Source organism: Juglans regia, chromosome 12 (genome assembly GCF_001411555.2).
Source record: "Juglans regia cultivar Chandler chromosome 12, Walnut 2.0, whole genome shotgun sequence".
NCBI lineage: Eukaryota > Viridiplantae > Streptophyta > Magnoliopsida > Fagales > Juglandaceae > Juglans > Juglans regia.
In genome coordinates, this window is record NC_049912.1 from 28,446,074 (window position 1) to 28,468,556 (window position 22,483).

General features: G+C 34.9%; 2 protein-coding genes across 4 annotated transcripts; both read right to left on the minus strand.

The window, feature by feature from the left end:
* Positions 1-620: 620 nt before the first annotated feature.
* LOC109010979 (tubby-like protein 8) lies at positions 621-3,974 on the minus strand. Its single transcript, XM_018991970.2, has 9 exons — positions 3,318-3,974; positions 3,115-3,229; positions 2,239-2,415; positions 2,023-2,078; positions 1,811-1,907; positions 1,595-1,684; positions 1,414-1,506; positions 1,175-1,242; positions 621-1,032 (listed from the first exon to the last, which is right to left on the minus strand). Exons 1-9 carry the CDS (start codon positions 3,776-3,778, stop codon positions 957-959), a joined length of 1,233 nt encoding a protein of 410 aa, XP_018847515.2. The 5' UTR covers positions 3,779-3,974; the 3' UTR covers positions 621-956.
* A 1,860-nt stretch (positions 3,975-5,834) lies between these two features.
* On the minus strand, positions 5,835-21,576 carry LOC109010978 (nudix hydrolase 3). Of its 3 annotated transcripts, none has more exons than XM_018991969.2 (22): positions 21,348-21,576; positions 20,370-20,549; positions 19,547-19,624; positions 18,386-18,482; positions 17,464-17,597; positions 16,937-17,012; positions 16,251-16,337; positions 15,340-15,446; positions 13,881-14,052; positions 13,547-13,800; positions 13,363-13,444; positions 11,761-11,826; positions 10,818-10,895; positions 10,476-10,571; positions 8,760-8,866; positions 8,428-8,596; positions 7,372-7,455; positions 6,846-6,940; positions 6,670-6,760; positions 6,442-6,588; positions 6,198-6,270; positions 5,835-6,055 (listed from the first exon to the last, which is right to left on the minus strand). In XM_018991969.2, the coding sequence occupies exons 1-21, from the start codon at positions 21,431-21,433 to the stop codon at positions 6,217-6,219; spliced, it is 2,340 nt and encodes a 779-aa protein (XP_018847514.1). In that variant the 5' UTR covers positions 21,434-21,576; the 3' UTR covers positions 5,835-6,055; positions 6,198-6,216. The 3 variants fall into 3 exon arrangements, with proteins under 3 accessions (XP_018847514.1, XP_018847511.1, XP_018847513.1); XM_018991966.2 differs by having other exon boundaries at positions 16,937-17,018; XM_018991968.2 differs by having other exon boundaries at positions 5,835-6,061; positions 16,937-17,018.
* Positions 21,577-22,483: the final 907 nt, after the last annotated feature.

Consider the following 22,483-nt stretch of genomic DNA (forward strand, 5'->3'; position numbering starts at 1 on the left):
TCTAATTAACTTGTGATTTATCGTTTACAGAATTGTATTGCACTTTTTTTTTTTTTTTTTTTTAAAAAATAGATAAAAAAAAACTTACTTTTTTTAATAACGGATCTTGATATCTCATTCTGTTCAAAAGAAATACACGATATATATCCGTGTTGACTATATCTAATATTATTCATATAATTTTTGGCACCCATGCAATCTATATCTAAAAGAGTCGGTCATACTGTTGGCTAACTTGGATTGGATGGAGGAAACTCAGTGGATTTGGGAGGAGAGGTATTAAAATAGTGAAAAAAGTAGGTGGGTGGGGGTAGCTCCCAACTTCTAACGCCTAATTGGTAGTCGGTGATAGTGTCATCCCATAACAGGAGGGGTCCTTTCTAGTTGACTAAATCAAATCACTTTTCAAAACGATTTAAGCTTTATAGAAAAAAGGGTTGTTTCCATCCCAACAACTCCCCTACAAAAAGGGGGGAGGGGAAGTCGTATTTTTAATTAAATGTCATTTTATTTTATGATAAGATAGAAAAATTATATATCTATATACTCTGAGATTATTTAATAAATATTATTAAAAATAAAAACATTTATCATTTCTCAAAAAACATGCCATAAGACTGGGCCAAAACATGGACTGAGCCCTTTGAACTCTTGGCAGGCAAGTCTCTCTGAAATCGGGTGTCTCTGTGATAGGACTATTGGGCTTTTAGGCCGTACCCAAGGGGTGCTCATTTATGTAGAGAAGAAGAAAAATATATTAGCTCGAATTTCTTCACCATCCAATGCCATCAAAACGCCCCCCATTCATCCGGCTTGTCATCTACATAAAATGATGAAGTTTGTTGTTTTTTCTTTCTTGGGTCGGAATGAGAAGCAGAGCTTTAACAATAAAAAGTTGGAATGTAAGTTTGCGCTCAGAGGTTGAACAGCAAAAAGGTAGAAGCATATAAAAATCATTACACCATGCAACAAAGCTTAGAATCCATAGAAGCCAAACATATGCAAAATGCTTGGAAACCCGTCAAAGGATATCTGCATAAGAAAGGCATAAGATCTCGTGTTATATCTCTTTCTTAACGTGCTATCAATCAAATGTGTAGTCCTACGTATCAAAATATAATGATCAACTTTGCTTTAAATCAATAGAATTGCAGAAATGGTTCTTGCATAATACCTGTAATCCATCACGTACTTTGACTTCCCCACTCTTCCAAGCTGCAGGATTGATTGTTTTCCATTCTCCTAAGTGAACGAACCATAAACAAGTTAGCATCCCAACTATATCTTTTCGCTACACTCATTTCGGCACCTCCCGACCCAATCTTCTCCCCACACTTTTAAATTAAGCATCTTGATCACATTGTTGCACATGTTTTTCCCAGTGAAACCATAAATCAAGGAAGTTAATGATACCTCTAAAGTTAGCTGGAAATTCTTTACAGAGCTCTGGATTCTAAGTCCAGCTCTACCCCTGTCTCTATAGTCTAACTCATTTTGCTTTGAAATCTGAAGCAGCAAAAGAAACCAATCAACACAGCGATAATTAATATACTTCCTGAAACTTAACAGAGGAATATACTTTCTATATTCTTACTTTGTTGTAATGCGGAACTCTTGAGAATAGCTGATGAACTTTGTCGACTTTTCCCTCCCAATCCTTTGGCAGTCCATGAATGTGTTGTACCTACCAGAAACAAAATTCTTGGATTATGATACACATATTACTAGACTTAAAAAATAAAATCCTGGCACACGTTTTCATGCTATAATAGGGTAAGTACCTAAGAATCTTTGAAACCGTTTAGCTCACCTGAGTTGTGATCTTAAGCTGCATGGATTGATGCTTGGGTATGTATACCATCATACTTCTGTAACTACCGGTACAGGTGGCTATTGTAGGCATGAATCTGCAAGGCAAAGCAATCCTATGTAACGAGAAGAAGACAGACAGACTACACACACACACACACATATATATATATATAGAGAGAGAGAGAGAGAGAGAGAGAGGACTTGGCTTACCTGACAACAGCTAGAAGTGATTTAGACTGATTTGTTAGGGCATTAAGGCGTCTCCCCTGCAATTAAAATCATTGCTGAACAAATTCATGATAGAATCTTTCCACAAATCAATCAAAAAACTGAGTCCACAATTTTATATGTAATAGAATAATGATAGGTTACTACCTATTACTACCTATCTAATTCATTACACCATATAAAGTTCCAAGAAATGACCTGATCCCAAATATGGTATCTAGAACCCATGAGGTTAGATGTGACGGCCCCAATAAAACTATCGTCCATGCTAGACAATATTCCTTTCGTATTCTGAGCTACGGTGAACGCGGACTTCCCGTTATTCCTCTTGTGGTGGGCAACAGCTAGTTTCCGATTCTGTCGTCCCTGACCTTCCTGGTTTTATAATTCCAGATAAAAGAATCAAGAGTTAAACCTTGCTCCTAGAAGGGAGTTTACCATGCTCCACAAGAAAAACCATGAACAACCCAGATACAGGCAATCAAGTAATCAAACAGGGGGCCACACTAAAAGAGAAATTATAGAGAATAGCGGGTGCACTTGAGAGTTGCATGGAAAAGATGAAGCAAAAGCATTTATACCACAAATTACACATTGTATCGTGATGCAGAAAAATAGTGAAGATGGCATGCAGAAGTTATTAGATGTCAGTACCCTACCAAAACCAGAAACTCATCGTCCTTGTCCGCTATTTCATCCAAGGTATAATAATATTTTCATCAGAATTGCAAAATTCTCGCAGACTTTTATGAGTAAGACAGAAAGTAAACAAAAAACAACATTGAGTTACAAATATGATTCCTTGGCCTTCCCCTACAGAAACAACCGTTAGCAATATCCCCATGGGTTTCGACTTCTCGTGCACAGGTGCTCAAAGATACCACCATGTCAGGGTTGATATGCATACAAAAAATACGTACCAATCCAACTTGCAAAAACCGGGAAATAAAAAATGAAAACTTTAAAGACTCCGGAACCGTATGCTAATGAGATAAAATCCAGAATTTTATACAAATAGAATTAATATACAACCAAAGAGAGGGGAAACATTTTTATAAGTCACGGGGATCTCACATTCGTATAAAGAGCGTATAGAGTACCCCCATGTAGTCCCTCCGGCGATGCTTCTTTCACAATTACACAAGTACACCTTCCTATATCCGGAGGTAATGGCCTACATAACAAAGACCTGAACAAGCATATACAAAACTGAGATTAAAAAGACTTCAAACAGGGTTTTTGCGTCAAAAGCCCAAAACGGTGAACAGAAAACCAACCTATTAGGCAGTGTAGACCAAGAAGAAGCCGGGGCAGCCTCAGAATCTGAGTAGTCCCAAATATTCAAAGAACTGGAGGTTTCCGATTCGGCAGGGTCCCAAATTTTCGGCCCAAAAGCCTTCTCAGGCTCATTCATTTGCATGCAAAACTGAAGCGAGGATGGCTTCAATACCCTGCCGTTTGTGGAGAGAGACTTCATGGCGGTGAACCGCTTGGGCGTACCAAACCCATTCGGGGGCACCACATTTTCTTTGTCAGTACCAAAAAAGGCAGGCTTCTCGTTTTGCTTCCTGTTGGGCACATCGTTCTCTTTGTTGTCGGTAAATATACGTGGGGTTGAGCAGACGCCCCCACCGCCTTCACTGCTGCTGCGGCTGTGCCTGAGGTCATTGAGAGGGTTGACATAGAGGGAGTTGTATGAGGATTGCCGTGGCATTGAGGATCTCTTGCAACCAGTCATGAGGTTTCGATGGAGGTAAAATTCGTTAATCCTTGGACGTATTGGATTTGAATGCTGGACGTTGTGTCTGGTTTTGGGATTTTGGTAGACTTCTTGAAACGAGTCACATCTGGCACGGAGATTGATTTTGAAATGTGTTGCTTTGGGAAAGATTTGACTTACTTTTTGTGCGTAGATGATTTTGTCTGAGAAGAGTTCAGTGGCTCCGATTTTGCCACGTAGGTACATTGAGTGGGTCCCCAATTGCTGTGAGGGTGGGTAGAAACAGTACATTTCAGTGGACCCCAATGACTTAGGTGGGGGTGAGATATGATGCAACTGAGTGATGCGGATCGAAAGGATGTTTTTGAATTTGAATGGTCATTGGGAAATGTGAGCGTTTTGTTTTTGGATGGTGGGAACTAATGTCTTAGAGCATTGGCAATGGACTAGCCAAATACTAATGCAAGTCCAAACTTTAGCTAGATGTGAGAAAAAGCCTCCACATTGGACTAGCCAATGGTCCAAAGTTTAAGACTTGATGAATAGTAAATCTTAAGTCCTCTCCAAATATGGCTAGCTACTATTCACAATGGAAAGCAATATTTAATTATTTCATCACTTCCTTCTCTCTTTAAATGGTAAAACATGCATGGCATGCACATCATTTCTACTAATTGATAGAGTAGACACATTATTTCTACAAAACATGAAAACCTAAGAAATATATAAATTGTATTTACAAATAAAAAAATAAAAATAAAAGTAAAAAATATAATATTATATTATGATTTTAACTTTATAATGGCTAGTCTAATGTGGACTCACCTAGTAAAAAATTGATATTATAGCTAAAAATTAAGATTCTAGCCAAACTTTAGACTTGACAATGGCTATACCATTGCCAATGCTCTTATGTGCGTGCGCTTGCTTGCTTGCTTGGTCGGAATACTAACGGTAACTATTCAAAATCTTTGACCTTTTTTCCTTTTATCTTTGAGATCCTGTGTTGGAGACCGAATCGAGGGGGTTTTATTAGAAAAGAGGTTTACCGAGAGGAGTCGCGGTTGGAATAGCAATATGACGACGAGATGATTTTAAATAAAATTTAAATGGAATAAAATATTATTTTAATATTATTATTATTTTAAAATTTTAAAAAATTAAATTATTTATTTTATTTTAAATAAAAATTTAAAAAAATTATAATGATAAAATAAAATGAACACTTTTACTATTTAAACAGATCTAAAAAATTGTTCTCATCATATTATGTTGGATCATATGTTTTTTTTTCTAATGAGTGGGAATGTTTTATTTGCACGAGACAGACGAAAAACAATCTACAAAGCCTATGGAATCAAATTTTCGTAGTTAAATACTTTTTTACAATTTAAAAAAATATAAACATTACTGTATTTAATGGTGAAATCCAAACTTTTCACATATAATATTTATGAATTTTGCTATACACTAACCTGTGTGTTAAGTGTTAAAACATAACTTACAGTGAGAACAATTATAATTTTAAAAAAAATTAAAACATCAATCATTTTTAGCATAATTTATGTAAAAAATTTCTACATCAGCGTGCATGTTGAGTGTGCAAAAAATAAAACTTATAAATAGATTTTCTCAATATTTAATGTAATGAAGTCCAAATATTGTATTTGCCTCGTTAAATTATAAAAAGTAAATATCTGCAAGGTGCTGCAAATACAAGATAGAATAATTAATCACGTGAAAAAACAGTTTTTGTGCAATCAACACACCACCACATCAACTGTTTTAAAAAATAATTAGTATTTTAATTTTTCTTAAAGTAAAATTAATCTCATAATAAGTGGTGTGTAAATGCACAGATTTTGTGTAGCAACAGAGGTGGCCTCCACTCCAATGTGAGGGGAACACAAACAAGCCCTCCTGGAGTGGTTCTGTGGCTACCGTGTCAAAGTGGCAAGAACCTAAGGTGATTGGGCCTCATCCGGCAAGACCAACCCCTTTTGACTCTTTGAGGGTGGGCAGCCATTCTATTATTTTATTTTTGTAGATTAAATTTTATTCAGTAGGGATGAACCTTTTTTTTTTAAGCAAAAAGTTAACGTATCAACTTATTATTGAAAAGTGCATAAGCCTGATTCGTTGAAGATAAATTCAAAAGTAATAGTACCTTTAAAAAAAGATTTAAAACAACTACCCAGCACCCAACTCCGGAGACACTGATAAGAGCCTTACTACAACAGCCACAAGGCTAAATCATGCACAGCTCTATCAAATCTTCCATTGACAACGTACAACCTGCAGCTAGAATTATAGAGAAATGTGAGGGAAGGAAGGACTATAATGGTCGAGATTTTAAGTTTTAACGCATTGAAGATTTGGCACAAGATGAAGATTTGGTATCAAAAGTAGCGGTAAAAAAATCAGACTGAAGGATTACCGTTGATGGGGCATTTTTTTCATTCCAATATTTTGTTGGCAATGGGAAAGATGGGAGCTATATCCACAGGAACCTGAGATACAAAGAGAAAATGAAAGAATAGAAGGACAAAAATGACAAATTGCATGTCGGTGTTTGGTGTGAGGATGATAAGTAGCATTTCTCATAGTAAGAAAACCCTGGATACATTTCGACTAATGAAAATACTGGCAGTGAGAAAGTAACAGATTGTTGTGGCTCACACCTGAATGTCCTCTAATTTCTGCAGAGCAATCTTTAATGGTTGTGTCATTTTACCATATTTCTGAAGAAGCGCATCTGCAGCTTCTTTGTCACCTTTTGCCTGTATGGTGAGTATCTCCCTACTCAGGCTTTCGACCGCATCCTCAACCTTTTGAAAGTAGAACAAACTTTATGGCCCAGAAGAAAAGGAAAGAAGAACCATGGAAGAGGAATTATGGAATACTTATACCTTAGAAAAATCAACAGAGAACGTCTCATTGGGATGCAAAATGAAGGCTCCTTTGTCATATAGCCAGTTAAATTGCAATGCTTGTCCTTTCCTGAAGATATATATTGCAAATACATAAGATGCTTGGTGATAGCAGTTAAAATAGTGGATGATCATAGGATGAATAGCTAGCTCACCCATGAGCTTCCTGTAAGCCAAAACGTACTGAACGGAAGCATCCAGCAAGGAAGGAAACGTACATGGACTCTAACAAACTCTTGGGAAGCCAATCCTAGTCTCACCACAGAGATATAAGTAAGAACATCATTCTTAAGCTTCCACCATCAAAATAGAGCTTTGGAACTTAAATCCACAAAAGACCCATCCTTTTTATTTGAAAGCAACTCACCCACCCTGTGGTGCCATTTAGATGAAAGGCTATTGACGAAAATACCAATATTATTTTAAATTTCCTTCGATCAATTAGAAGCCAATTATGACTATAGCCTATAGAACAGCTGCAGCCTTTTATTTTAAACTTACTTCTCTGTTAAATTTACCTATAAAAATAAATAAATTTACTTCTGATTCATTCCCATGTATGTTGTATAATGATAAGGGAATTAATGATACAAAATAAGTGCATTGTCTAAAGCATGTGAAAATGATCCTATTAATGAGACTCATAAAAAATAATTGTGAATTGCATAACTAATTAATGACCTGGTGAATTAGGAAACGTAGAGCCCAAAGACCAACTATATCAGCTTTTGCTTCTTCCAAAGCTGAGTGGAGTTCTTGAAGTTCCTGTATCAAAGTATAATATAGAAAGCATGAAGAATCAGATATAATACTATATTTAATAAAATTAAAAAAAAAAAAGGGAAATGACATTACATCCGAACTCAAAAATTCAAACTTTTGTAAGCTTTTAAAAACTCATAATAGGTGAATTGGCTCAACAAGTACATAAACAGGTTCCAAGTCCTAAACACAACTAATATGAGTCACTTAACGCATCCTCTCACATCTATGCCCAAACAACACCAAAATTAAGGCAAACAGGCCCAATGACCAACAAAATCCAAAATAAAGGCAATACCTGGAGTTCAAGAACAAAAAAGACCAAACACTGATATAAAGTTGGAGCATCCAACCTAAAAGTCAAGAGGCCCAACAAGTACACAAACCCATATCAAGTTGCAAACAAAGAGGAACTCCTCAAAACTTCTGCCACACATGACCAAATTATTTTCGCCTTCACCCAAGAAACATAGAGATGCAGCTAATACATCTTCTTTCTTTCATAGGTGATAAATCTAATTGAAAAGTGCAGTAAGGGTTGCAATCATAGTACATGTGATGTATACACAATAAACGACCTAAAGCAGCTAACATATTTCATGCTGATATATATATCATGTTGACTTGGTGTTATGGTGTCGCAATTTTAAAAGTTCTATTTTGCTTAACATTAGTTGCACTTTTTGGTCTAAATAGTCAAATGGTCATTTTTCTTTTATTGCTAAAGAAAAACTTTATTGATGAGAGAAGTGCGCATAGCCCAATACATGGGTGTATAGCTATTAAATGAACAGAAACTTAACTTCATGTAAAAGTTCTACTTCAATATAGAAGTAGATGAGTTACTATGTGAACAAGTTCTAATACTAAATTTAATTGGGTATGAATTTAAAAAAATAAATAAAAAAGAAGAAGAAGAAGTGAAACCACAGAAAAGAAAGAAACATATTAAGAAATAAAAATTGTTTAACTGACCAATCTGACTGTAGACTTTTCACCGTTTGGAAGTGTTATGCTATGGGGCCCAATCCCATGGCAACACTCATGGCAAATTGTGTGAGTGAAGAAGGATTCAAAATCTACAAGTCCTTGTTGTTCCTTTGTAATGCAAACATCAGCTATAGGTTGAAGAATATGCTTAAACCTGGTGAGTAGAGGCACGTCAGATTCAAAAAAAAATTATCAACATGAAATGCCCAGATTTCAGGAAAGCAAGCGATGATGGAAATCAATTAATCAAAATAAATGTAAATAGTGGGCAGTAAAAAAGCATAATGATCACAGAAATTCCAAGGAAGGAATTGTACTTAGCCTCCGAAACATTCTTAAGCATGACCATTGATGTTCCTCGATCTTTTACTATACGCTCATCATTTGGCAAATTGAAAGCAACGGTTTGAGGGCCCTTTACATCCTGAGGCAAAATTTAATCTCATCAGCATTCTTTTTTATTAAATAATACTACACTTAGATCAGAACAATTAAGTGTGGATAAAAAGAACAAAAAATTAACACAAGAAAAAAACTATAGTTGGAAAACAAACAGACTAAAGTTGCCAATACCAGTTAACATAGAGCAAATTATAGCTCTCCAAACAGTAAGTTAATTACGTTGTTGGTTTTAACCATAGCTAAGTTTTCAACACACAAATAATACTTGTACAAAGAGTGCAAGCACATCTAACTAATATATTAATTCCAGGTCCTGTCTCTCAATCTCATGGTGCACTATCACCAACTCAAAGAATTTTAAAAGTTAAACTGTTTAATGCCAAAATAAGCCAGGTAGTCCTCAAGTGTACAAAAAGACACAAAAACCAAACCACCCAAGAGAGATGTCTAAGCAAATTAAGCTCAAACCATAAGTTCATATAGTTGGGCCCCAGCCAAATGCAGATCATCTTAGAAACTTCTCTAGAGGGTTGAAAACTGGGGAAAACCATCATTTTAATCTCAGGAAGTGATCCAAGGTCAGCACTCACTGAGGAATGAGCAAAATAGACTCAAAAAGGAAAACAGCCTATGGACTCTCATTGACAAGAAAAAGAACCCAGAAAAGCCAAGACAAAGTACAAGTCATCCTAGCGTCCATGGCAGGACAGCATCCATACAGGCTACAAATCTTGATATAAACTAATTACCGAAATTCAAATTTGTAGGTATTGGGTCAGGCACAGACACACCTACACAAATTTTAAAGGCATCCTATGACTACGGTGTGAAAATTGGGGAAAAATTAAGGCTGGGATGGCAGATTAAGGGTTATATTAGCATATTTATGTCCAACGGATACACTGAACTATATGGTAAAACCACATAGATATAAGCATATATGCTACACTAATATTTCTAACATCTGCATCTTTATCTTCGTTAGTTCGCTTTTTGTCTCTGACAAAGGACAGCTTAGGACACCTCCCTACATGAGCTTTGTGGTTAGAGTTTAGGATAACAGAGGTAATTATTTTAGGGTTTATAAACTATTTGAAGTGGCAGGATTTAATTGCAAAGAATTCCTGCACAAGTGTAGACTAAAATATGTTATATTAAACTACTGTACAACACTCAGCTGACCCTAACCAGAAGTTCAGAACTTTGAGACCCCTACACATTCCAGGCACTTATTGCGAATGGAGATTGCAAAATTAGATCAGAGGAAAGACGAAAAAAAGGGGAAACTTTTTTAAAAGAAAATTACAGTAATTTCAAATTAATGCATACTCTGGGCCTATTCTCATTATGTGACACTACTAAAGATGGATAGAAACCATAATTTTAGGACAGAGCTTGTAATTAAGTGGGTTGTCAGGATACCAATATTACTGGATCATCATTTATGATCTTCATTATTATTTGTTGATAAATGAGCTTTCTAAGCTTCCCCTAATGCACTGCAGATATCTTACAATTAGTTATATTTGAATTACCATGCTTGATTCATGGCATACAGAAGTATAAATTGGGTATAGAATAGAACCATCATGGAAGATACCTTTCAGTTTTCACACATTTTACAAACTCACCCCTGCATTATAAAGAAGGTGAATGACCCGAATAGGAGCAGCAGTCACATCTTCAGATTTGTACACACTTTCCATTGGCAGATTTTGTTCAAGAATCTGTATAATAGAATCCTTTTTAGTAATTGTAAAGTAAAATTAGAGGAAAAATGAAAGCTATTACACCTCTGGTAGGCCACTGACCCATCAGCCAAATGGTACATATCCTTATCTGAAAGGAGAAGTTCGGTTCAACCCATAGTTGGTGGGGTTTATGAGGCTAGAGTTCTTCAACCAATTGCTAAGATGAAAAAAAGTGAATGGGAACAGAAGAGGGTGAATGAGAACAGAAGAGGATAAGAATACCTTCAAATTATCACCAAAGAGTTTAAGCTGAGCAGTTGCTTTGTCATCCCGAACTCCAATAAATGCTTCAAATGTAGCCTGCAATTAAATGCAATGTAACTATTAAGTTATATGTGCTATTTGAGTACAGTGAACAAGAATATGAGTGATCAATGATAAATTCCAGCTTCAGAAAAAAGATAAACAAGGTTTAATGCTTTCTACAAAGCTCAGTTTTGTTCTAAGACTCCTGCAGCCCTGCCATGTGTCTTTCAGAAAATGTAACATTATCCTCACTTCAGCAATCATTTCACCAACAGAATAACAGTAATATCTATTTCAAGCATTACTAGTTTTAAGCAATGCTGGGCATACAAGTCAACCGGCTAGGTACATATGACATGGCAATAGCAATTCCAATCTTCATCCAAAAGTAGCCAGAGAAAATCCCCAACAAGATAACAATAGTGATCGCCCTTAACGGATTGTACTACTCAATTTCAGAACACTTCAATATGATTACATGTTACCGAAGCTAATTTTGATTTTGGGCTCCAATAGGATCTGTTACTCATAAATATCAAGCAAAGGCAGAAAAATAAAGTCATCTCTTGTATCCTATCCTTCGAGCTTTGGTTAACTTTAAAGCAATTTTCATTGTATAGGCACACAATGAAGATTATTTTTTATATAGGATAAGATTTTGTTGAATCAAAAATGGAGTTACTCGAGTATACAAGTAGTATACAAGAGAGACATCTAACTAGCTAAAGGGTGGTAATCAACCCACACAGCCCATGAGACTAGAATACATAAACTCACTGTACATCCATAGACTTGGTGCTTAAAGGCCACGAGGCACATGCAGAATAGTGTTACGACTGAAAAGAAACTCAATCTTACACTACAAGTAAAGGTGATGAAAATGCGAGCAACATGAACAGGCTATCCATAAAAATAATACCTTGTACCCAAAAAGTGTATCTTCATATGTCTCATAGGGACCAATAGTAACATCCAGCTTGGAATCCTACACCAAAGGGACCAAATCGACATTAACAGTGAAACCAAAAGACTATTACAAATATTTGTTTAAAATTTTGAAACCATAGCAACAGAAAAAAACTGGTTGATATTTGATGAAAAGCTACAATGAATCTTCCACAATTGTGTCTTTTGTGTTTCCTGTGTTATCATATTCTTCTTTCCTGTATCAGCATATAAATTTTACAATTTTAATATAGCGATGCATGTAAAAGTTCAATCAATGCCTTGATTAGACTCTTATAACTTGGTAGTTGGCAATAAAAAACACATCACTTTAAACTTTCTCTTCAAGCTAGCCTATATGCTTATTTATTTATAGTTTGATGTCCTGGAAATGCAATGGCTTCAAAATATGTAAAACTTGATGAAACAAGTGATGGAAATCAACAAAGATTGTGAACTAGAAACGCAAACCCCTCAAAAAAAGTGGGAAAAAGTAGTTCATAATCAGAGTTCAGCATACTGCAAACTTCATTCTCTTTACAAGAGGGACTAATATTTCTATCAGCCAACTTGATGGATCCATGTGAACTTTTATCCTGGGACTTCAATACTGTTCTTAAATATGTATAGAAGGACAACGTCTTCAATGGAATTTGACCAGCATAAATATCATACGACAAACTTTTTGACTTTGATGAAGATTACAATACACGGCCATTGAATTTCAGCCTAAAATGTCAATTTTAATTAGGTTTCTCAAAAAACAATTCTGCGGAAAGAAACAATTCCCTAGACAGTATGTGCTCCTAATGACGGCCATCATTAGTAAGATAATGCTAAGGTGAGTTTTTTAAATCCATTAATCAGGCATCTCGCAAGTATTTGGACGGGAGTGTAAGCGAAGCCATGCCATAAATGTGGCTAAATATGTCAGCACCACAATAGTTCTTTGTTTATCTAGGACAACGTTCACTCTCAAATCATACACTGATCCTCCCTCCCCTTCCCCCCTCATTTTTCAATTTGTTAGCATATGATGCACGTAATCGGTATTGTTGGCTTACTTTCTGATAGCTCAAACTTTTAGGATTAGTGGTTTCTAACATGCAACAAAGTCAAGTTTACATAAGAGGCATATCATTTTTCAGGTTCTGGGAACTCCTGTTTCATTTTTAGTCTTGGTGTTTGTGTCCGTTTCTATTCAAATTTCTAGATTCACCTGAAGTTTTGGACCTCATTTTAGAATGTTGTTATTATATGATAAACTGGATATACATTATTATAAGAATGTGTGTATGTGGAGGAAGAGAGAGGGAGGTTAATCAGGAAAGTTCATGAAATCTTTTACTTTCTTTCTAGGTAAAAGAAGCGACTAAGAAGATCATAATGTTAATTCTTCAAGCTGCTATGTCGAAATCAGGTTTTACATACTAGGAAACTGACACAAAGTTATTTAGAAAGAATCAACAAATAGATGTCACTCTCCTTATGCGTAAAACTTTGCTTTGGGCATGCATTATTATGAACTGAATTACAAAGGAGAGGAGAAGTGGAGAACTATATGCCAAATACTAACCAACTCCATCCAGGCTATATCTGACTCATAATAATCATTTGAACACAGAGCATTGGCTTTGCTATGCAGCAGTCTCTTCAAACTACACAAGGCAAGAAAGACTCAGCACGTATTTGTGAGTAGAATAAAGATCAGCATATGCTTAAACAACGAACTATCAACAGAAATCTGAAAACAAAATTACCTAGATGAGCTAGTAATATCCCCAGCTTTTTGCAGTAATTCAGAGGCTTTTTTGAGGTAGGGCTTATACTCTTGAGGGAAAGGAACAATGTACAGATCATGGGTGGAACCAACCAAATGTTGTGTTATGTTAGCTGTATCATGAGACAAAGAAGATTCCAGACCAAATTCACTATGCCTTTTGATAATATTGAAAAAGCCAGTTGCATCCTGTTGTTGATCCGCTGTTAGACTGCTCTTCCATAATTCAAATTCCTGTAAAAGAGAAACTAATCGTATTTATGTATGTAAAACAATTACTTTTTTATGCATATGACGAACTTTCCAGAAAATACCCTTTTGTCCATGTCTGGAGGATAGAAGTTTGCACCAGGTGGTTTCAGCATGGGGAATGCAGCTCTATATTCAAGGCCCTTCCAATGACTAACTCGCCTTGTGGCCTCAGGAAGCAACTTAATGGCTGAATCGGCAGTTGTTAAAAATGCCTCATTCTCATCGAGGCAAGACCTGTTGATAAGGAACAATATTAGAGATTTTCTCCTTAAAAATGTACTTATCAAAAAATTGGACAAATTCTTCATCAAGAGATTTTTACACATTTCACAACAGAAAGAATCAGTTGGACTGCAGTATGTGTGAATACAATAAGTGTCAACGCTGTGTAGCTCCTCATTCCCATCACTTTTTACCCCTTAGCTGCAGGGTCCTTTTTGCTTCTTTATGAGATCGCATTGCTTATCATTTATGTATGTGGATACATTTGTACATTTGTAATAGTCTTGAGTCATGATTAAATGCACATAACACTTAGCTAAGAGTAAAACTTTGAAGAGCCAACTTTTTATGAATTAAGGTCAAGAAGTGTCCAGAAAATTGAAAAAAAAAAAAATAGGCTAGGTCTCTGTACTTTTTGCAAGTCTGGTTCAGAAGGAGAAAGATATATATATATATATATATATGCATATATGGAGGGAGAGAGAGAGAGAGAGAGAGAGTAGAAACCCGATGCAAAGGCTAAAAATTTATTGTGGTAGTGTCTAATATTAGGATTGACAAAAACCTCTTGAGGTCATCTTTTTAGCAGAAAACAGAGGAGATCAAGGAGCCTGGTACAAATCTCTATATTTTGGTAATGAAGATACAAACCAAATAATTTTGTTTTTGGCAGGCAAGGAAACTGCTTCCTTCTACTCGAAGGCCTAAAAAAGGCTTTAGTCAGTCAGGTCACAGGAAGAAAGCCCGGTCCTGCAGTTTTCTAAGGCCGGGTCTGGCTTTGAAGAGAAGATTGCAATAATGAGTCAGGGAAATAGGAACTAGGATATGAGTAAAATAAAGCTCAAAGGATCCAATCTCCCCTAACAAGGGATATCTCTCAAAGTCAGGGAATGATTAATCTTTTTATGTCTTTCTGAAGAAAATCAAACTTATTCGATAAATTTACCAAAAACTTTCATATCTTTAATACGCATTCTGTAACAAACATATTGAACATGACTTTCTGTGTTTCAAGAGGTGTGTGTCTCTGTGTGTATGTGCGTGTGCACGTGTTTTGTTTAGGGATATCTCTCAAAGTCAGAGAATGATTAATCTTTTTATGTCTTTCTGAAGAAAATCAAATTTATTCGATAAATTTACCAATAACTTTCATGTCTTTAATACACATTCTGTAACAAGCATTTTGAACATGACTTTCTGTGTGTTTCAAGAGGTGTGTCTGTGTGTATGTGCGTGTGCACTTGTTTTGTTCTAACACCAGAGACAAAGCTACAGTGTGTCACTTTGAGAAAGACTCACCATGGACTCTTATTAATCACATAATACATCCATTTTAACTTGTCTAACTCTGATGCATCAGCATGCTCCTTTAACCAATCTCTTAAAGCTGGATTACTATACCAGACCTGAATAAAAAAATCAAGGAGGACAAACTAAATTTTAGTAAAAGGCGCCAATTTGGTAACCTAACAGTACTAAACAATCTTTTTATATATATGTAACAGTACAAAACAATTGAGTGAATATCATCGATTATAGCAACCTCAATTAAGTCCAAATGGATGGTCCAAAACAAAACAGCTATTTGATTGTTTAAAGAAAGCACAAGTATGCAATATAAAGCTCCTTCTGCAGCCTTTCAGAAGTAGAAACTATCCTTTTCATTTGCAGTGAGTATTTTTTTTATCAGTAAAAAAAATTTAATTGGCGATACAAGGAAGTCATGAAAAGACATGCCATTAAAAGCAATTGCAATCGACCAATGCAGTGAGTATTAAACCCAACAAACATAATTGATAAGAGAAGTATACGGTGAACCATAGCTACAGTGGTTGATGTGCTGACCGTATGTTTGGACTATGAAACAACAACTATAGTCACCTTCTTTTTTCAATGGAGGGATATATTAAAATGATAAGCTTTTAATTATGTTTTATTGTTTTGTAATTTACATGCACTACCTTGAAAACTTCTTTTTGGTTATTACATTAAAAAAAAAAGGCTTAAAACACTATCTAAATCAAGAAAATGAACTCCCTTTATAAATCCCATCATATGCAGAGCAGATAGCAGTAGTCAAGTGTGCCAGACAACAGGAAAATCACGTTCATGAATATCTTTTTCACGAGTAGTCATGAATACGAAGTATCTAAATGCACTTAGATATATTGGAAGCATAAATAAATTTGTGAGTGTGTTGTCTATACAACCTGCAGGTAAAATATTGTGTCCATAACTTTTGCAGCATTGACAAGTAAAACCAAAGCTTCCCTGTCTGCATCCGTAAGCCCAGTCAACTGCATCAAGTTAAATAGACGAAAATATATAAAAATATTAGAGAATTCATTTTGAATTCATAAGATGCATGAGGCAGAAAATAACTACAAAATGAAAAAAGACCAACAGCTTAGTAAACTAAATTTTGAAAAAAGATCAAATTAACAGTACACTAAATCAACAAAAAAAAAAGAAAAATGTTATTTTTCCTCTTAATTTGTAATCTCTACTATAACTTCTAAATTACTTCCATGTAGTGTTCAACACATACTAAGGAAATAAAGAGAAGTGATAAGTCTATAGAAAAAAGTAAAAAATTGACTAGGCACAATGATATACAGAATTCTCTTCTCCAAAGTACGTAGGATGCATAAGCAATAAAAGAACACAATGGCAGACAAAATAACTTGAAGATCCATTTAAGTGTGACTATGTGCTCAAAGCCTCAAAATAGCAAATGCCAACTAATATGGAGCATGGTCTGATTAAATAAAAAACATGATACCGCACCATCTCAAATGACAGGAATAAAAAATTGAAGTTAACGATACCCTAAACAAATATATCCAATAATAGAAGGCAGAAAATAGATGTAAATAAATGCCAAAAGATTGAGAACCTCTGCATCAAGTGAAACAGGAGCATAACGACGGAGTTGCTTCTGTAGAGCCAAACTGCGTGCCACAGTGCTTTCTCTGTACCTTCAACAAAATATTTATTTTGAAAGTTTCAACACCATGGAGATCAGATGGCAAAGTTTACCCATGTTTAACTCTCTTTTACAGGGTACAAAATCCAAAGCTACCCAGTGAAAATTTCTACACACCAATGATGAATAAATACCTTGGCAGTGAGGAAACATGTCACAAGTTTCAAGAAGCAAGTAACCAAAAACATTGAATTCAACATTGAAAGTACATTTTATTACGTTCAAAAAAGTAGTTGAATGTTTTGTTTTCTAGATAACTCGTTGACTTCTTAAGCATATCCTAGAGAAGTAACTAGATGCAACCTTGGACATCAATGGTAAATTGGTTCCCTAATCAATTAATTTCTTACACACCGGGAAAGAAAAAAAAAACACACAATAGCAATATATTCATATGAGGCAGCCATGATTAGGGACTAGATCTCTGTTGAACATACCTCCGTTCAATTATATGAAAAAGCTTGCCATATTGTCCATTTACATCATAAGGGACATATTCCGGATCTTCTTTAGCAAGTACGCTTCTATATTCCTCATAAGAAATGTATTTAACCGCAGAGACTTCTGTTTCCTATAAGTAAAGAACAAGCAAGACACAATCAGATTCTTGAGCCATCTAATAGCAGATTATGCCATGAGATGAAAGAAAGCTGTATTTGCTGGCCAAAACTGCAACAGTGGAAAATTCATAAAACGTCTTTACTTAAAAGTAAAGGCCTAGAAAACAAATTTAAAACAGACAATAGCATCACCCAATATAGCTAACTGAAAATTAATTTAATCTATAAAACAAAAATGCTTAATTTAAGAGGAATGAATTGTTCAAGTTGAAATATAGTGTCTTATCCCCTTTCTTGAACTCCATTCTATTCCACTGAATTTAAACAAACATGGTTGGGTTTGTGAAGCAACTAAGTTGACTATGAGATTCCAAGGAAAATGTATGGAACAAATCCAAAATGGCAAATTTAAAATCACTTCAATCCCGTGGCACACGCGGCCCATGAATCATGAATTTTCCTTTTCTCATAACATGCTAGGTAATTTGCCTAAGGGTAGTTAATGTCGCCGGTTTGTCCCAAGCAGGTTCTAATTGCCCGTAAGAATGAAAGACTAAATCCAATGCTTCTAATTTCTAAAGCACAATCCACCTCCTTCCTTAAAAATGGCAGTAGGCTCCTCAGTCCTCACTGATACCAAAAAGGAAAAAGAACAGGGCAGGTTGTCTTCAATGATTCTCACTGAAGACAATGGACCCATAGAGAGAGAGATGGTTTCAAAGCATCTATGTAAGGAACAAAGAAAAATATATATCAATTTAATGGAAGTTCATCTGACAATAATCAATAACCTTCTCACCTGAAGAGTAAAGGCCTCCAGAGGGATTGGATCCAAAGTTGTAACCAGGTAAACATCATTAAATTCTTTATTTATGAATTTTCCGTCATTTATGACACTGCATTTTCAAAAACGTTAACCTAACATTATTTAATTCAAAGCATATATTAGCGAGTTAAATTACAAAATGTAACACACACAGGAAACATTTTTTTTTTTATAAGTACACACAGGAAACATATATCTATATGTTCCTTCATACATACCTATACAAATCACAATTATTCTTTTAATTGAAAACTTGATATAAGGCCCATGCATGCACATACCCGTATACAAATAGAGGCATATACATAAGTATGTACATATAGCTTTCTCCTTCTATCAACTGAAACCATCATTGTATCCATCAATAGAATAAGAACAGACATTATTATACTCTTCAATTGTTATAATCAAATTGATCTTTTTCCCTCCTTTAGAGGTACAAACTGTACACAGCTGTCTATAAAGCCAGTGCAGATCAGTTACATATCCATGTTCAAGTCTGTTCGATATTCTAAACACGTTTAAGATTGTACGGCGAGTTTTCTTTCAACCAGCACAACACCAGCATTAGAGAAGACTAGAAGAAGAAATGAGTAATCACAGAGGAACCACAAGGAAAAAAGAATAAAAAAAGAAGAAGACTGATAACAGAGGTTCCCATCAGCAGAGAAGGTGAAGCTCAAGATATATGCTATAACATAACAAATCAAACTTGAGATAACTACTCTTGGCAGCATAAGTAGTTGTAACAGGCCACATGAATGGGCAATTACAGATTTAGCACTGGCGAATTCTCAGCAAGACATACTTATAAGGTATAAATATCTTACACCAACAAGAAGCTTTTCATCTTTTGATTCCTAAAATATTTGCATAATTATTAAACTTCAATATATCATCACTGAAAATAAACCCTTTTAACAGTCTGTTTTAAGAAAAATATAGGACTTGTTAAGCCATGAAAGCCTGAACGGACCCGTTCATGATATTATTAAAAACAAGTGTTTCTATCTCGAAATGAAAAGCCTAACTAGCAATAAGCATCATTTATAACAAAATAAAAAATATTTTTAAACCTGAAACACAAAGGAGCTCAAATGACGGCACTGGAGGAAGGGGTTTTGATCTACTAACCAGTCCTGAAGAAAAATGAATATCATTTCAAATGCATCCTTAGGAAGGATTACACCAAGCTCTTCTTGAAGCTCCCTCCTAAAAGCATAAACTACTTGTTTTAGTGATAAGCGTTATACATCAGGCAGTAAATTTAATTCATCAAGCAGTAAAGTACTTGAACAAGTAAACCAAAAAAAAATCACTGTACCAAACATAGTGACATTATTTGAAAAATAAAAACAAGGGATCTAAGTAAAAGAAGGAATATAAAATGCTTTTTTTTTAATTAAATGTATTCTATTCGGGTAGATTTGCCACAAATCTTGGAGTAGGTGGGGAGGAAGAAAGGAAACGTAAATTTTCACAAATAAATGCTAGAATAGCAACCCTTCTATGCCCACTTGAACATAATGCAAACTTCACTTGTCAAACTACGCAAAGTGAGGCGATGGTACCTTGTTTTTAGCAAACATGTTTACTATGCTAGTTCTTATTAAAAGATGTTTTTAACAGTTTCCAGTTTCACCCTTTTCTCCTACAGCCACTTCATACTAAAAAGAGAGCAAATGTTTCTATCTCCATTGCCACAACAGCCTGATGCAGAAAATGCCTGGTTAAGAAAGGAATGCTCTAGAGGTTTATAACTCTTATTTTAATTAGATAAGTATTATTTCTATAAGGAAGTCATGGCATGGGATATGGAAGACATGTTTTTCTCATCATTGCTGATATAGCAAAGAATATAAAGGAAATGGGATCTTCTGCAAATGAATAATATCTTTGCACAAAATAGCATCAATGAAAATCTCATCTAGAGAAATAAGTATTGTTAATTTGTTACCAAGCTGTCACAAGCGATGAATCACCAGCAGATATGTGGCCAGCACTGGAGATATCCCACAACCCAGGCCAGGAATCTTTGCAGTCAGCACGACGCTGGAGAAGAAGTTCTTGAGTATTTTCGGCAAAAATCCACACATGAACAGCTCGATGGTAATCTCCATCTCGATGAATATCACCCCTATGAAAAGAAAATAATCAAAAAAAAATAAGAGTCAAAATTTCATAGGTTTCTAACATTTATAGGTAAAAAGAAAAGGTCAAAAGGACACAAGGAATTAATATTTCCCATATTGTGTAGATAGATATGAGCCATGAGTACTTAACAAATCTAAATTTTCAAAACTCAAAAAGGCTTTTGAAATTTCTTATATTACACTGATAGGATAAATATTGACTAACTTATAACAAGGCTTTTTCACCTTAATACATGCCACTCGAACTAGTCTAGCAAAAATTACTAGCATAAATTATGTAACTTTCTTGGAAGATGATAAAACATTACAAAACACAAAATAAACTTGACAAACTTTAACTTGAGAAGTATCAGTACATGCATGAGTTCAAGTTTGCAGAAACATAAATAGGCTTTGCATATCAGTGCAGAGCATACAACTATACAAGAGCAAGAGACCGAAATAGAACGTACTCCAACTAATGTGGAATTGAACAAATAAAATCCGGATTGAGTCAATCAACTCATGTACATTTACTGACACAATACAATACAATCTCGCATATTCCTGCGATGCTGATAACTCAAATAATAAGATTGCTCTCTGCCATAATGAAGAAGTTATTTAATATGTTCACACCAGCGCGACCATATCCCAAAAGCTTGTTTGTTCTCATCCAAGAAACTCTTCATAAAAAATAAAGCAGATGAAAATCGCATGATTCGCGTTGTTTTGCAGGTTGAAGTGAAATTTACAACGCATAACACAAGGCGAACTGATATCAGATACAGAGAGAGAGATGCCTGGGTTTGGAAATGCCGGTTTTGAGACCGGACTCGGTGAGGACGTCGAGGTGCTCTTCCTGAAGATGATGAGCTTCCTGAGCCATCTGCTTGTGACCGTTAACTTCCTTGTTGATCACGGAAACCCTGTGTTACAGGCGAATTCAGATTCCCAATCGGCACTCCCACGCAATTCAATCTTGATCCTTGAAAGTCCCAATCAGCACTCCGACAGTCCGACGTAACTCGTCAAGTCAATCTTGAACCTTTAAACTTTTGAATTTCAATTTTACCCCCTGGAATTTTGATTGTATCCATATAGACCTTAAACTTTTTAAAAATTAATTTCAAGTTCACCATTTCCCTAGCGCAACTTAAAACGGCCTTACGCAAGTTGCTGTTGATAAATTATTAATTTATAAGGAAGTGATAAGTGAAATGATATTTACAGTTTTAGAGTGTATTAGTATTGTATATTTTTTTTTAAAAAAAATATTAGATATAATCATAAAATATGCAAATGACACGTACTTTTATTAAAAAAATTGATAACTATGAAATTTACATAAATAAATTATTTTTTTAATAATGAATCTCATTATTTTTTAAATGTAATGCGCATCGCTTGCACAATTTATAAATATATATATTATTATTCAGTTAAATATGAGACTAACATGAGAAAATTAATTTTTTAATAGTAGATTCTATCATAATTTTTCAATAAAAATATGTGAAATTTGCATACCTTAAAATTGTATATATAAAATTATGCACTTTGTCACTTTTATAATGTTTAACACTTCATATAAGATTTTTAACGTTATAAATTTATATAAATATTTAATATTATATCTATTTATTTCTGCATCTGGCTATTAATTTTACGAGAGGATCTCAATTTAAAAAATCTATCTCCTATACAGAGTGAGATATTAGACCCACAATACAATTTTGTAAATCCTCATTACTCATTTTTATAAACAATATGATATTTACATATGTCAAGAAAATTTTGCCTCAATTTTTTTTACTTTATTCCAAAACATCTCCTTTAAAGTAGGGGTGGGCAGCGGGGCCATGCCCCCGTCAGCCCAGCTTTGCATTTCTCCCGCTCTGGCCCCGCTTACATGTTTAAATATATATATATATATTAT

Excerpts from the sequence above, each read along its gene's own strand:
- LOC109010979 (XM_018991970.2), bottom strand. The coding sequence starts at position 3,778 with ATGACTGGTTGCAAGAGATCCTCAATGCCACGGCAATCCTCATACAAC. Across the intron at positions 1,685-1,810 it reads AGCTTAAGATCACAACTCAG|GTACAACACATTCATGGACT; the intron begins GTGAGCTAAACG and ends TGTTTCTGGTAG. Across the intron at positions 1,507-1,594 it reads GAGTTCCGCATTACAACAAA|ATTTCAAAGCAAAATGAGTT; the intron begins GTAAGAATATAG and ends TTGCTGCTTCAG.
- LOC109010978 (XM_018991966.2), bottom strand. The coding sequence starts at position 21,433 with ATGGCTCAGGAAGCTCATCATCTTCAGGAAGAGCACCTCGACGTCCTC. Across the intron at positions 10,896-11,760 it reads ATACACTTTTTGGGTACAAG|GCTACATTTGAAGCATTTAT; the intron begins GTATTATTTTTA and ends ATTTAATTGCAG. Across the intron at positions 7,456-8,427 it reads AAAAGTCTACAGTCAGATTG|GAACTTCAAGAACTCCACTC; the intron begins GTCAGTTAAACA and ends ACTTTGATACAG.